Source organism: Heloderma suspectum, chromosome 8 (assembly GCF_057233095.1).
Source record: "Heloderma suspectum isolate Gila_16-S chromosome 8, 16-S_ref, whole genome shotgun sequence".
Lineage (NCBI taxonomy): Eukaryota > Metazoa > Chordata > Lepidosauria > Squamata > Helodermatidae > Heloderma > Heloderma suspectum.
In genome coordinates this window covers 3,207,153-3,221,459 of record NC_139465.1, presented here as the reverse complement: position 1 = coordinate 3,221,459, position 14,307 = coordinate 3,207,153, and the positions used below count along the sequence as shown (strand labels likewise).

Below are 14,307 nucleotides of genomic sequence, written 5' to 3'. Positions count from 1 at the left end.
CCATGTAAAATTTTCTACACTGCTGTTGTGTGTCCCACCCACCCATCATTTCTTTTTTCTAAACTAAAGAGCCTCAAACCTTTTAGAAAACAATCCTATGGTCCCTGGGCGAGTGTCTCAGGGAGCATAGGATGCCTTGGATTCATAGGATTGCACCGTTTGCTTTTTCTCATAGGGAAGGTGCTCCAGTCCCCTACTCATTTGGGTTGCCCATTTCTGCAAAGTTTCAGGTAGGAACTGATTCTAGACTTAGGGGTTTCTTGGCCATGTCTACTTTGCAATGCTTGGATGTGGGACAGCTGTCTTTGTGTCACTCGCAGGAATGTTGGAGAAATCCACAACAGAATCAAATGAATTTGAATTTATATGAATTCTGCAGCAGACTGGCTTTCCCTGAGTTGCATGGATTCCATGGACTGCAGACTGGATTTTTTTACTTTCCAAAATTTTATGCAAATCTATTTGTAGAAAAATGTGTAAAATAAAACCACAGGCTGAAAATGTGCATTTCCCCCATAAGCTAAAGCATGAAAATGCACATGGGGGGCAGGATTTGAGCATTTGGGGGGGATTTGCGCATCTTTGCAAGTGCGAACTTGCACAAATTCAGGGACTTGCAAAAAAATCCAATTCCACCAGTGAACGGGCAACGGAACTAAAGGCACCTGACAATCTATGAAATGCAGGCGTAAAAGATTTTACAAAATCCTTTCCTCCCGAGACATCTGCAGAACCCCCTAGCAGTAGGACCAGACTCTGTCAGTCCAGATCAGTGAGAAGGCTCCAGCCTTCCCTAATGAGTTCCAGCTGACTGGAGTTTGAGCTTTTTGCCACCCTCCGCCAGTGGGCAGCCCACTGCAGGCACTCAAGCAATCTTCAAGCAACAGAAAAGGAAGAAGAAGCAATGGCCGCTTCAGCGCTAAAGGCAACGGTTAGGGTGTAAACCAGGGGTGTCAAACCTCTTTCAGCCCAAGGACCAAATCCAATTTCAGAGTTGCTCTTGGGGGCCACATTCCATTGGTAGGTGGAGCCAAGGACAAAGGGGTGTGGCCAAAATACAAAAATGCCAGCCTATATATGCCAGTATATATAAGATACTGAGTTCACTGAGTTACACAAGCCCCTTCATGGATCACTGCCTTGTTGTGGCAAAGGAGCTTGCGTAACTCAGTGAAGCCATAAGCTATGCCGTGCAGGGCCACCCAAGACGGACAGGTCATGGCAGAGAGTTCTGACAAAATGTGGTCCATTGGAGAAGGAAATGGCAACCCACTCCAGTATTCTTGCCAAGAAAACCCCATGGGACGTATCACAAGGCTAAAAGATATGATGCCGGAAGATGAGCCCCTCAGGTCGGAAGGTGTCCAATGTACTACTGGGGAAGAGCAGAGGGTATTTCCAAGTAGCGCCAGAAAGAGTGAAGCAGCTGGGCCAAAGCCGAAAGGACACTCAGCTGTGGATGTGTCTGGTGGTGAAAAGAAAATCCGATGCTGTAAAGAACAATATTGTTTAGGAACCTGGAATGTCAGATCAATGAATCAAGGTAAGCTGGAGGTGAGATGGCAAACATGAGATGGCAAGATTGAACATCGACATCTTGGGAATCAGCGAACTAAAATGGACAAGCATGGACGAATTTAATTCAGGTGACCATCATATCTACTACTGTGGGCAAGAATCCCTTAGAAGAAATGGAGTAGCACTCATAGTCAACAAAAGGGTGGGAAAAGCAGTACTCGTGTACAATCTCAAAAACAATAGAATGATCTCAGTACGAATCCAAGGCAAACCATTCAACATCACAGTAATTCAAGTCTGTGCCCCAACCACTGAGGCCGAAGAAGCTGAGGTTGATCGGTTCTATGAAGACCTACAACACCTTCTAGAACTAACACCAAAAAAAGACATCCTCTTCATCATAAGGGATTGGAATGCTAAAGTAGGAAGTCAAGAAATCACCGGGATAACAGGCAGGCATGGCCTTGGTGTACAAAATGAAGCAGAACAAAGGCTAATAGAGTCTTGCCAAGAGAACACGCTGATCATAGCAAACACTCTTTTCCAACAGCACAAGAGGGGACTATACACATGGACATCACCAGATGGTCAATATCAAAATCAGATGGATTATGTCCTTTGCAGCCAAAGATGGAGAAGCTCTATACAGTCAGTAAAAACAAGACCTGGAGCTGACTGTGGCTCAGATCATGAGCTTCTTGTTGCAAAATTTCAGCTTAAATTGAAGAATGTAGGGAAAACCACTAAACCATTCAGGTATGACCTAAATCATATCCCTGATGAATACACAGTGGAGGTGAGGAATAGATTTACGGGATTAGACCTGATAGACAGAGTGTCCGAGGAACTATGGACAGAGGTCCATAACATTGTTCAGGAGGCAGCAACTAAATCCATCCCAAAGAAAAAGACATGCAAGAAAGCAAAGTGGCTGTCTGATGAGGCTTTATAAGTAGCTGAGGAAAGAAGGGAAGTGAAGAGCAAGGGAGAAAGGGGAAGATATATCCAACTGAATGCAGAGTTCCAGAGAATCGCAAGGAGAGACAAGAAGGCCTTCTTAAATGAACAATGCAAAGAAATCGAGGAAAACAACAGAATGGGAAAGACTAGAGATCTCTTCAAGAAAATCGGAGATCTCAAGGGAACGTTTTGTGCAAAGACGGGCATGATAAAGGACAAAGAAGGCAGGGACCTCACAGAAGCAGATGAGATTAAGAAGAGGTGGAAAGAATACACAGAAGAACTATACAGGAAAGATCTGAATGTCCCTGATAGCCATGATAGTGCGGTCACTGAACTTGAGCCAGACATCCTAGAGAGTGAAGACAAGTGGGCCTTAGGAAGCATTATTAACAACAAAGCTAGCGGAGATTACAGTATTCCAGGTGAGCTATTTAAAATCCTAAAAGTTGATGCTGTTAAAGTGCTGCACTCAATATGCCAACAAATTTGGCACACTGAACAGTGGCCACAAGACTGGAAAAGGTCAGTTTACATTCCAATTCCAAAGAAGGGCAACGCCAAAGAGTGTTCAAACTACCGTACAATTGCGCTCATTTCACATGCCAGCAAGGTGATGCTCAAAATCCTACAAGCTAGGCTTCAGCAGTATGTGAACCGAGAACTACCGGAAGTACAAGCTGGGTTCCGAAGAGGCAGAGGAACTAGAGATCAAATCGCCAACATTCGCTGCATCATGGAGAAAGCAAAAGAATTCCAGAAAAACGTCTATTTCTGCTTCATTGACTACGCTAAAGCCTTTGATTGTGTGGATCACAACAAACTGTGGCAAATTCTGAAAGAGATGGGGGTACCAGACCACCTTACCTGTCTCCTGAGAAACCTGTACGAGGGTCAAGAAGCAACAGTCAGAACCAGACATGGAACAACCAATTGGTTCAAAATTGGGAAAGGAGTACGACAAGGCTGCATATTGTCGCCCTGCTTATTTAACTTATATGCAGAGTACATCATGAGAAACGCCGGGTTGAATCACAGGTCGGAATTAAGATTGCCAGGAGAATTATCAACAACCTCAGATACGCAGACGATACCACCCTAATGGCAGAAAGTGAAGAGGATCTAAACAGCCTCTTGTTGAGGGTGAAAGAGGAGAGTGCAAAAGCTGGTTTGAAACTCAACATTAAAAAAAACTAAGATCATGGCATGTGGCCCCATCACTTCCTGGCATATGGAAGGGGAAGAAATGGAAGCAGTGACAGATTTTATTTTCTTGGGCTCCAAGATCACCACAGACGGTGACTGTAGCCATGAAATTAAAAGACGCTTGCTCCTTGGGAGGAAAGCTATGGCACACCTCGACAGCATAGTAAGAAGCAGAGACATCACCTTGCTGGCAAAGGTCCATATAATCAAAGCTATGGTTTTCCCAGTAGTAATGTATGGCTGTGAGAGCTGGACTACAAGGAAGGCTGGGCACCGAAGAACTGATGCTTTTGAACTGTGGTGCTGGAGAAGACTCTTATGAGTCCCCTGGACTGCAAGGAGGTCAAATCAGTCCATCCTAAAGGAAATCAACCCTGAGTGCTCATTGGAAGGACAGATACTGAAGCTGAAGCTCAAATATTTTGGCCACCTAATGCAAAGAGAAAACTCCGTGGAAAAGACCCTGATGCTGGGAAAGACTGAAGGCAAAAGGAGAAGGGGACGGCAGAGGATGAGATGGCTAGATAGCATCACTGATGCAATGAATATGGACATGAGCATGCTCCAGGAGAGAGCGCAGGACAGGAAGGCCTGGCATGCTATGGTCCATGGGGTCACGAAGAGTCGGACACGACTGAACGACTGAACAATATATGAGAACAGAATCCACAGGATTCTGTTCTTTCCCCCATGTTATTTAACATTCACATGAAACTGCTGGGAGAGATCATTTGGAGGTTTCGTCTGGAGTATCACCAGTTGACTCCCATCTTCTTCTCTCTTTTTCTTCAGACACAGGTGAGGCTGTGGCCATCCTGAATCCGTGCTTGGGTGCACTAATGGACTGGATGTGGGCAGATAAGCCAAGACTCAATCCAGACAAGACGGAGGTACTGTTGACTGGTGGGTCATCAACCAGGGTGGTTGGTGTTCAATGTGTTCTGGATGGGGCTGCACTCCCCCTAAACCAGGGGTGCAAAACCTCTGGCCTGGGGCCCAAATCTGGCCCTCCAAAGTTCCCTGGATGGCACTGAAGGCTGGTGGCTCCACAGAACCATAGAATCATAGAATAGTAGGGTTGGAAGGGGCCTACAAGACCATCGAGTCCAACCCCCGCTCAATGGAGGAATCCAAGTCAGAGCATCCCTGGCATGTGGCTATCCAGCCTCGTCTTGAGTCAGAACCAGTCAGGACTCTAAAGGAGCTAAAGGAGCTATCCTTCGCACCTTGGAGAGCTCCTTTAGAGTTGTGACTGGTTCTGACTGAAACCCGGAGCAGACTCACCATCCCACTCCGATGTCAGTGGGATGGTGAGTCTGCTCCGGGGTTCAGTCAGAACCAGTCACAACTCTAAAGGAGCTCTCCAAGCTGTGAAGGATAGCTCTTTTAGCTCCTTTAGAGTCCTGACTGGTTCTGACTGAAACAAGGAGCGGATTTATTGCCCCACTGACATCAGAGCCACCAGCTTCCACAGCTGGATGGCCATGTTCCTTTCCCTGCAACCACTAATTGTTTGGTGGTTTCCTGTCTTCTGCACATTTTTTCCCATTCAAAAAGGTTGGAATGCCTCTCCTAAGGCTTGTAAGAGCTTTAAGCTAAAATATGCCGGCATTTGGGGCGCATTTGGCCTTGTCTCCTTTGCCTTTGGCTCTGTGCCTGGGCCCCGCGAAATGTGCCCCCAAGGGCTTCTCTGAAATGGCCCTTGGCCCTTGGGCTGGAAGAGCTTCAATACCCTGGCCCTAAAAGATGGGGTTCACAGCTAGGGGGGGGCGCTTATTGTCATGAGAGGCTTTAGTGACCTCTGTGGCCTTTTGTAAGCTTCAGCTGGTGAACTAGCTGCAACCTTACCCAGAGGAAGAAAGCTCAGCTACAATTAGCCATGCTCTGGCAACCACCTGTTTAGATGCTAGCAATGCGTGGTATGTGGGGTACCTTTCCAAACCATCTGGAAACTGAGTACGGCCACAAGATTATTTGTGACACCTGTGCTCTGTTAGCTGCAGTGGCTCCCAGCCCGTTCCCTAAGCCAATTCAAAGCGAGGGCACGTGAAGTCGCTTCCAGAGACGTCCCTTCAAGTGTAGGTGGAATTCAGCGGCGTGAGGAATTTGGGAGCAGGGAGTGGTCCAAAGAAAGGATTCCACTCTGGCCATTGACTGAATCAGGGCGGATCGTTAATGTGATGGATACACCCATTTGCCGTGCTTTGCACTTAAATTTGTCATTGGCTCCCCTGCCATTGACTGAATCGGGGGTCAGGGTGGAAGCCACAGCCGCCCAGCCATACCTGCATTGATTCGACAGAGCTCAGCCCCCAAACCTTTCAGCTAATAGATAACATGACCCAACTGAAATTGAACGCACTCTCCTCCTGGTGTGCTTAATCTCTGGCTTCCATTACTGCAGCGTCTCTGGAGTTTTGCTCGATCAGCTGCTTTGGGGCAGCCTTTTAAATCTAGCGGGCAGGTTGCATCTTCACCTTTTACAAAGCAACACCACGCAGCTCTTCCCCACGCTCTGGTATGTGCTACTGTGCACAGGATCTAGGCCTCTCCAATGTCTGCATTGTTTGAAAAGAGTGGTATGGGGGATTCACACTTCTGTTGCAGCTAATGGAGGGTTTTTTCTTTTTATAGTCCTTTTGGTGGTGTTGGGAGGGGGGATTGGGGTGGGAGGGGAAGTAGCTGTGTGGGAAGGTTTAGATCTCCCCTACTTGTGCATGGTGGTCCCAATCCTGACCAGGCTGTGCGCTTACACTAAGGTAAACAAAATGGTGAGGATCAGTTGCATGGTACATATTTAACATAGTGTGTAGTTCAGGTTTATTTGATGCATTTAAAGAAACATCTGTCTGGCCTTTACAAGGGTTTGGTGAGGTCTCAATGAAACTACAGCTGCCTAAATCATCTGGTGGCAGGTCAAACACCAGAGTTCTAGCTACTCAGCATCTTAGCCCCTCAAATTCCAGCAGCCTTGCTGAATCACACGGCACCTTTTGTCAAATCCGATACATATTCAGCTGGACATGTTCAGTTCTTGATCTACAGCAATGCTCAGTCTATCCTCTGTGCATTCTTAAGCACCGCAGCTCCCATGCTGTGGCGCAACCCCAGTGCACACGGTTCTCATGTGGAAGCAAATGTGTACATGCAACAACAAACCTGGCAGATTCTCTGCTCTGATCCAAAAACTTCGGAGGCAATCTGGTCCTAAACCAACAGAACTAGGAACAGATATGGGAGGAGTGTGTGGGGGGGGGGGTTGAAAGCTGCCCTATGTGACACCATTAGAAGATGTTAGCATTTGCAGCTTTTCTGTGGCTGAGGCTACTGGGGAAGGCGAGTGTCCTCTCTGGCATTCATCCTGTTGGGCCTCAGCAAACGCACAGCACCAGGTGGCAAATGGACTTTAGCATGCCCCACCCTGGCCCTGCCTAAGGATATATCCCTTTTCTGGCTGGAAGGACCCCCCCCCCCCAAATACACACATTTGCCCCTCTCTGTCCGCCTGCTCTTGGCTCCTCCGCTGGCGGGAGGGAAAGGGAAGCCTCCCCGCTCCCCCCGCCACCGCCGCCAGTGCTGGGAACTGCCTGTGCTCTTTATAGCTGACATTATCTTTTATGGCCATATAAAATCCCAGGCTCGGGTGCCTTTATTGCTGCCGCTTCGGCATTCAGCAGCAGGGCTGCTGTCTGCCAAGAATGGCACAGCTCCTTCTGTGCCAGGGGAGGGGGCAGCGAGGGTGGGCCGCTGAAGGGGCTCCTCCCCGCTCTCTCTGTGCCTGTTCCCACATCACGACAGCCCACCGAGGCATAATGTGCCTGCGGGGGCTGTCAGGTCATGGCTTTTTGTGTCGTGTGGAGCCAGATGGCAGGAGTTGTTGCAGGGTCAGACCACCCCCCAAAGGGCCCTAGAACAAGCCTTGGGTTAATTGGGGGTTGTCTAACCCTGCAACAACACCCTGCCGCCTGGGTTTCCACAACACAGCAAGCCACAGTAAGCCAGGTGCCCCCAGGTGCCGTGCAGAAATGGTGCCCCGACACAACAGCCCCACGGGCAACTGTAGCCACGGCGGGCTGTCATGTCATGTGAACCAGGTCGCTCTCTCCCTGGTGGTGTCCCCTGCTATGGGATGAGTGGGGGTGCACAAGCCAGTCCCCCGCCTCTGACCCTGCAGGCTGCCTTTGTGCAGCAAGACTCTGATGCCCACTCAGCGAGAAGAAAGTCAAGGGCCCAGATCGCACACTTCTCTCCTCGCACTGGCCGTGTGGTCCCCCTGCTTACATCCCTTTGCTGCCTCCCTGTCTGCTTCCAGGCCCAGCAGAGGCTCCTGGTCCTTCCCTTCAAATCCCTCTACAGCCTCGCCCTCTCCCCTTATAGGGTGGCCAGGTGTCCTACCTTGCAGATGACAATCCTCTGTTTTGGATCACCAACAGAGTGATCTTCGCCCACTCTTTGAAGGTGTCCTCTATTTACTGAGCAGCCCTGAAGTTGCCCTGTCAAGAGTCAGCACCGGACAGCAGACTGAGCAGGTGCACAGGACCGCTCGTCAAGTCTCCTCCACTGTGGTGAGAGGTGCTGTATTTTTATTTATTTTTTATTATTTAAAAAATAATTTATTTATTTTTATTTTTACTTATTATTTCTAAATTTGCACCGGTACATATACATTTGCATGTGCTCTGCAAATTGGCGCCCTCTTTTGTCCCCTTTTTTGGTGATGCATTTCCTCTTTTTTGATGACGTGTAAGTGGCCACCCTACCACCTTATCTGCCGGAGATCTTCACTCCTGCAGCGATGCCACCTAAGGCAAGCAACAAGATGCCACCACCCAGTTCCAGGCCGGCACCAAAGACCACCTGGTTGGGCACCTGCCGAGGGCCCACACCCCAGCAGGGGCCCGCTGTCCAGAGCCCCCCAGACATGCTCCTCCCCCACGGCAGCCTGCCTGTTCCCCTGCCGCTCTCTCTGGCCCAGACAGCAGAGGTGGTGCAAAGGAGGTGCAGGAGAGGCCATGGGTGCCTGGCTCCCTGGCGCTCTGCCTGCCAAGCAAGCCAGTGGGAGCAGGCAGGAGCAGGAGGTGGCCATGGTGGTGCGGGGGGAACTTGCTGCAGGAGGGGTCCGTGGAGGGGGGCTTGTAGAAGGGCCCTCCAAACCTGGATCCAGCACTGGGCGGACAAGGTGCCTCTTTATGGTACCACAAAATGTAGTTACAGATGCAAAGCATAGGAAGTCTTTTACAAAAAGTGAGATGCTGTTCCCATAGCCACTAGAGTGGGGATTGAGTGATAGTAGGCCCTTCTTTCATTGGTGCCCGAGAGAAGAGAGAAATCAGGGTGCCCTCTGCCAAGTGCCGCCTGGCCAAGGATGCCGGACAACCCGTCTGCGCGTCCGGTCCCCTGCCCACGGCCACCCTGCCTCTCTCAGGCCATCAAGGGGAAACAGTGGCAAAATACTCCTGCATCCCCTAGGTCAGCCCCCTCCAACCTAGGGGACCCCGAATGTGTTGGCCCACATCTCCCCAAATCCCACAGCCAGCGCAGTCCGGCACATCTGGAGGGCGCCAGGTTGCGGAAGGCTGCTCTAGGTACAGTGTAACCTCCAGCGACCAGCGGTGGGGGTGAGCTGCACTAGGCATGGGCAGCCGTAGCTCTTGCAGTACACCAGCTTGTAGCGGCCACATGAGTGGATGTAACCCCGGGCAAGGAGGGGAGTGGGGAAAGGGGGATTTTGAGTCCACGAGACAGATTAGAAAAAGAGTAGGAAGGAAAAGGTGCCTCAGGCTGTTTGGGAGGGATGCCCTTTGGGCTTTTCCACAAGAGGCTTTTAACCTGCCACTTTACTGGGGCTTCTGCTTCCGGATTCTTTGTGGGATTAAGCTCGACCCCTTTATGTGGGTTTTTCTTCCGGCGGTTTTCTTTCTCTGTGTTTCTATATGTTCCATGACATAAGCACTAGCTGGCACTGTGGTATAGCAGAATTACACAAATGTTCCATGCTGCCATTCACAAAAATACCAGAACTTCCTCGTTAGGAAAAAACAACACCATAATGGTTGTAAAGCATGGGAGAGGCCCTGGAGGAGGAGGACATCATGTAAAGCACCCACAACCTACAGTGAGTGAGAAATCACGAGCACACAATAAATGCTTCGTGTAGAAAGTTTCTTTGACGTGGCCACCTTGTCTCCTAATATCCTAATCTTACATGACTGGCAACTGTCTGGCCAAGTCCCCATGTGACATTGCAGGGGTGCAGAATCTCAGGTCCATGGGGCAAATGTGGCCTGCCTGGGGTCCCAATCCAGCCTTCCAGGTTTCCCCAGATCATCACCCCTTTTCCCATGACCACAGATCATTCAGTGCTTTCCCAGCAGTTTCCCCCCCGCCCCAATTCTGAAAGGTTGAAATGTCTCTCCTAAGGTTTAGTTACTGATGGGAAGAGCTTTAAGCTGCAATAGGCTGATATTTTAGCCCTGTCCCCTTTTGCCTATGGTCCTGCCCCCCACTGGATGGTGGCCACCCGAGAGCTTCTCCAAAATGGAATTTGGCCCTCGGGCTGAATGAGGTTCAACACCCCTGTGATATCAACATATCATGTCAACCTGGCTGCTTCGCTCTCCTTGTTCTCTGTCCACTGTCAAACTTTGCGTTCTAAGCCTGGCACAGAGACCTGACCCATTCTTGCTCATGCTCTCAAGCATCATACATTGCTGGCACCGTACAATAATAATAATATAAATAAAGTAATGCATACTTTTTGCAACTCGGAGATGGTGACGGCAAGGTATTTTCCATTCAGGTGCAAGTGTTACAGAGCTCTGTACTTTGTAACTGAGCTTATTTCTTTTTCTTTCTTTCTTTGGTCCTCTGCAAATCAGAGCCATAAATCTGAGGCCATTGAAACTGAAAGGAAAGTGCAAGGGTTGCAATTGTATTTATTCAGTGCCAACGGAGTGCTAAGTGCTGTGAAGAACAGAAGCAATGTGATTCTCATTTACAGTCTATGATTTTGCTCCTCACTTGTCTTTGCCTGAACACAAAATGCGACTGGTTTATTTTTTACTGGAACCAAATCAACAGTATTTGGATTTGCCATGAGCTGTGTAATATAATGAATGCGCTCAGTCACACCTGAACTGGAAGGGTAGGGATGGGGGTGTCAAGAAGCGTTTGCTCTTATCACTGTGCCAATGTAGTTTTTTTTTTTCATCTTTCCTTCTTGCTTCCCCCTCCTCCCCAGTAACTCCACTGGGGAATCAGATGAGTTGCGAACTTTTTTTGATGGGGCTTTTGTGCCCTAAAAGACTTTGTGGCTAACATTTGTGTAGATTTTCTAAGATGTCACAGGTGAGGCATGAGAGAGTCACCTCATGGCTCACACCCCACACAGCTAAGAAATTCCAGGCAGTGGTTAAGTGGTTAATTCTTTTGGTCACCGAATCATGGAGTTGGAAGAAATCTTGGGACTCACCTGGTCCAGCCCCCTTGCTCAACGCAGGAACTGCAATGCAGGATGCAACTGGTTATTATTATTAAATCATTTTTTATCCTGCTTTGCTCCTCCAAAAAAAGGAGTCACTCAAAGCAGCTTACAAAATATAAGAACAATAACTAGTCATTAAAATACATTAACAAGCTAAGCAAAACTAACAGTCCACAATAAAATTAAGCATCCCTAACAGATGGGCTAAGAAACAGGGATTATTCCTAAAACTCACATTGCACATTTAGTAGTATTTAGTGTGTGTGTGTGTGTGTGTGTGTGTGTGTGGGGCGCAGGTGGGAGGGGTCCTACATGAAGTATTTTGTTCTAAACACCTGTTTAAAGATACCATTTCCAGGGCGGAGCAAAGGTTTCATTACAGGAAAAGTAGTGCACCATTTATAATGTAAAATTGCTGGCTGATCTGATGTTAGATATGTATATTTGTTTTTAATGAATTTCTTTATGAGTCGTTGTATTATATTTTCTATTTATCCTATGGGCAGTATCCTATACTGCCACTGCACCTTCACTAGTTCCCCTGCATGAGTGGGACTGCCTGCACGCGGAACAGGGGCCAGCAGTTCCAAGCAACAGCCTCGGAAACAAGCAGCAACGCTTGTTTCCAGGACGGAGCAGGTCAGTGGAGCCCCCTTCCAGGAGCTCTGCTGACCTGCCCCATTCTGGAAATAACTGTTGCTGCTCATTTTATTTATATATTTATTTTATTTTATTTATTTATTTCTATACCGCCCAATAGCTGAAGCTCTCTGGGCGGTTCACAAAAACTAAAACCAAACAACACACAATAAAACAATTTAAAATATATAGAACATTAAAACCACAATATAACAATACAACCATTTCCAGGTGTGCAACTGTGATTTCTCATTGGGCTAGTGGTCAGTTCCACGAGCAGTCAGGCAGTATAGGATACTGCCCTTAAGACACAATCCTATGCATGTCCAGACAGAAAAGAGCCCAACAACTCCCAGCATGTTTCAGTCTAAACATGCATAGGATTGCACCCTTAATGCCTTAATTCATCCTTGTTTTATTGTTTTGCTCTGATAACTGTTTTGAAATACTAATCTGTGCATTAAATAAACACTTTTGGTTTGGTTTAGTTTTGCTGAAATTGAGATGTATTATATTCTCAACATTTGAGAATATAACCTATCTCGAGAGTTAAAGCTGTCAGGGTTAGATCGGAGCCCACAGAGCCCCAAAGCAGTTCTGATTCTGAGGAAAAGTTAGAAACCGCGGGAGAGGAACCCACATGTGTTTCAGAGGAGCAGCCAGGGGGAGAGCCCCTCCCGGTACAGGGAGAGGGCGGAGCAACAGCAGTTTCTGGACTCTAGGCGCTGGCTCACCCTCAAGCGCGAGATGGTGGGCACTGAGAGGCGGCGCTCAGCCCGCTTGGCACGATGGCAACAGCAGCGCCCTGATGCCCCATGGGAAAGGGGTGGACTCTCTCCTCCTAGCTCATAAGTACAGGGGTTTCCCACTTTCCCCTCCAGACAGAGATCAACTGATTCCTAAGGTTAGAACCCTCGAGTAGGCAGCTGTCTTAAGTCTCACTCCTAGGATCAAGCAATTAGCATCTGTAAGCGTCATTAGGTTGAATGGAAATAAAGCTTTGGAAAAGAGCCCTATTGTCTGCGTGTTGATTCTGGCTACCTGAGGATTTCAGAAGGCAGCAGGGGCGACCTCCTGACAACAGCACTCTATTTGAGAGTTAAAGCATTCTCACAAATGCTCCTTGAGATCAGAACAAAATACAGGGATTTAAGCAGGAACATGGTGGGCACTGTTCCACCCAACGGCTGAGGAACATGTAGGCCAGGCATTCCAGATCCAGAGCTGGGCAACTTGTGGCCCTCCAGATGTTCTGGCCTACAATTCCCATCATCCACCACCACCGGCTATGCTGATTGGGGCTGATAGGAGTTGTAGGCCAAAACATCTGGAGGGCCACAAGTGGCCCAGCCCTGGGCTAATCAGTGCAATGGTGCCGAAAAGATTGGCGAGGGTTTGATCTTGTTTATAGTGGCCTCCATGAGCACCGTATTCTTGGTAGAACGGCAGGGCACAAATCAAATCAAATCAGATCAAAAAAGTGTATTAAAATGTAATAAAATATAAACACTTTAAAACCTAGCAGATGACCTGCTTTTGCAGGGTTGTTGTTTGGCATTCCCTGGGGGTCCTCCCCTGTAACCACCCCACCAGGTTTCTGACTGCTGGCTGGGCTGTGTGAGCATGCATGCAATGTCTGCGCAAGCGAGCGAGCCAGAGGCCAAGACAGAGACTATATGCTGTTCTCGAGCCTGTGTTTCCACTGTGCACCCCTCTTCTTCCTTTGTCAAAAATGATTTGACATGATCTCCCCCCGCCACACACACACACCCTCCGTCTCCCGGCCTGACCCACTTCGTCCGAGTTCCAGGGTGCCAGTGGCAGAGACCATCTGCTAGACTGCCCTCCTGCCAGAGCACATTAGGGTCAGGCTAGAGCTGGCTAATCCAGGGGCCTCGTGGACAGGAGAGGCCTCTTTCGGCCAGAGGCCACCAGGGAGCGAAAGCAGCAAAGGCAAAACTGTTCTGTCTGATCAGACACACACACCACACATGCGCACACATGGACATGCATTACGGAGAGCAAAGACAGATGACAGAGAGATGGTGGGGAGCACCGCCTCTCCCTCCCCAGCAAGGCTGGTAACTGGGCTTGAGAGATGCTGTGAGGGCAGCTGAGCTCTCCTATGAGGTCACAGCAGCCCAGGGGCATGTCATGCGCTGACATTCGGCTAAGCCATCCTTCCCCAACCCAGTGCCTTCCAGAGGTGTTGGACTGCAACTCCCATCATCCCCAGCCATGCTGGATGGGAATGATGGGAGTTGCAGTCCAACACCTCTGGAGGGCATCGGGTTGGGGAAGCATGGTCTAAGCTCTCTTCACCCAGAGTCACGCTCGTCACGCTCTTCCAAGCTCCCCACCTGAAAAGTTTGAGGCTGAAGAGGCTTGCACGGGGGCGGGGGGTCTCAGACTGTTGAAAGATACCCTGACTCTGGCTCCAACCAGGGGCCTGGCCTGCGGATGTGCTGGTGTCCTCCCTTCCTTCTGTCAGCAACGCCCCC

At 48.9% G+C, this 14,307-nt stretch overlaps 1 protein-coding gene across 4 annotated transcripts in view; it reads left to right on the top strand.

The window, feature by feature from the left end:
- The window catches only part of ACSF3 (acyl-CoA synthetase family member 3), a 101,673-nt gene extending 88,646 nt beyond the window's left edge, over positions 1-13,027 (top strand). The window contains exons 11-12 of one of the 4 annotated variants that reach the window (XM_084812739.1): positions 4,477-4,574; positions 10,563-13,027. In XM_084812739.1, the coding sequence (XP_084668865.1) occupies positions 4,477-4,574; positions 10,563-10,691 (227 nt within the window). In that variant the 3' untranslated portion in view covers positions 10,692-13,027. Of the gene's footprint in view, positions 1-175; positions 231-4,476; positions 4,876-10,562 lie in introns of those variants that run through there. The other 3 variants (XM_084812740.1, XM_084812738.1, XM_084812742.1) reach the window with 3 other exon arrangements.
- Positions 13,028-14,307: the final 1,280 nt, after the last annotated feature.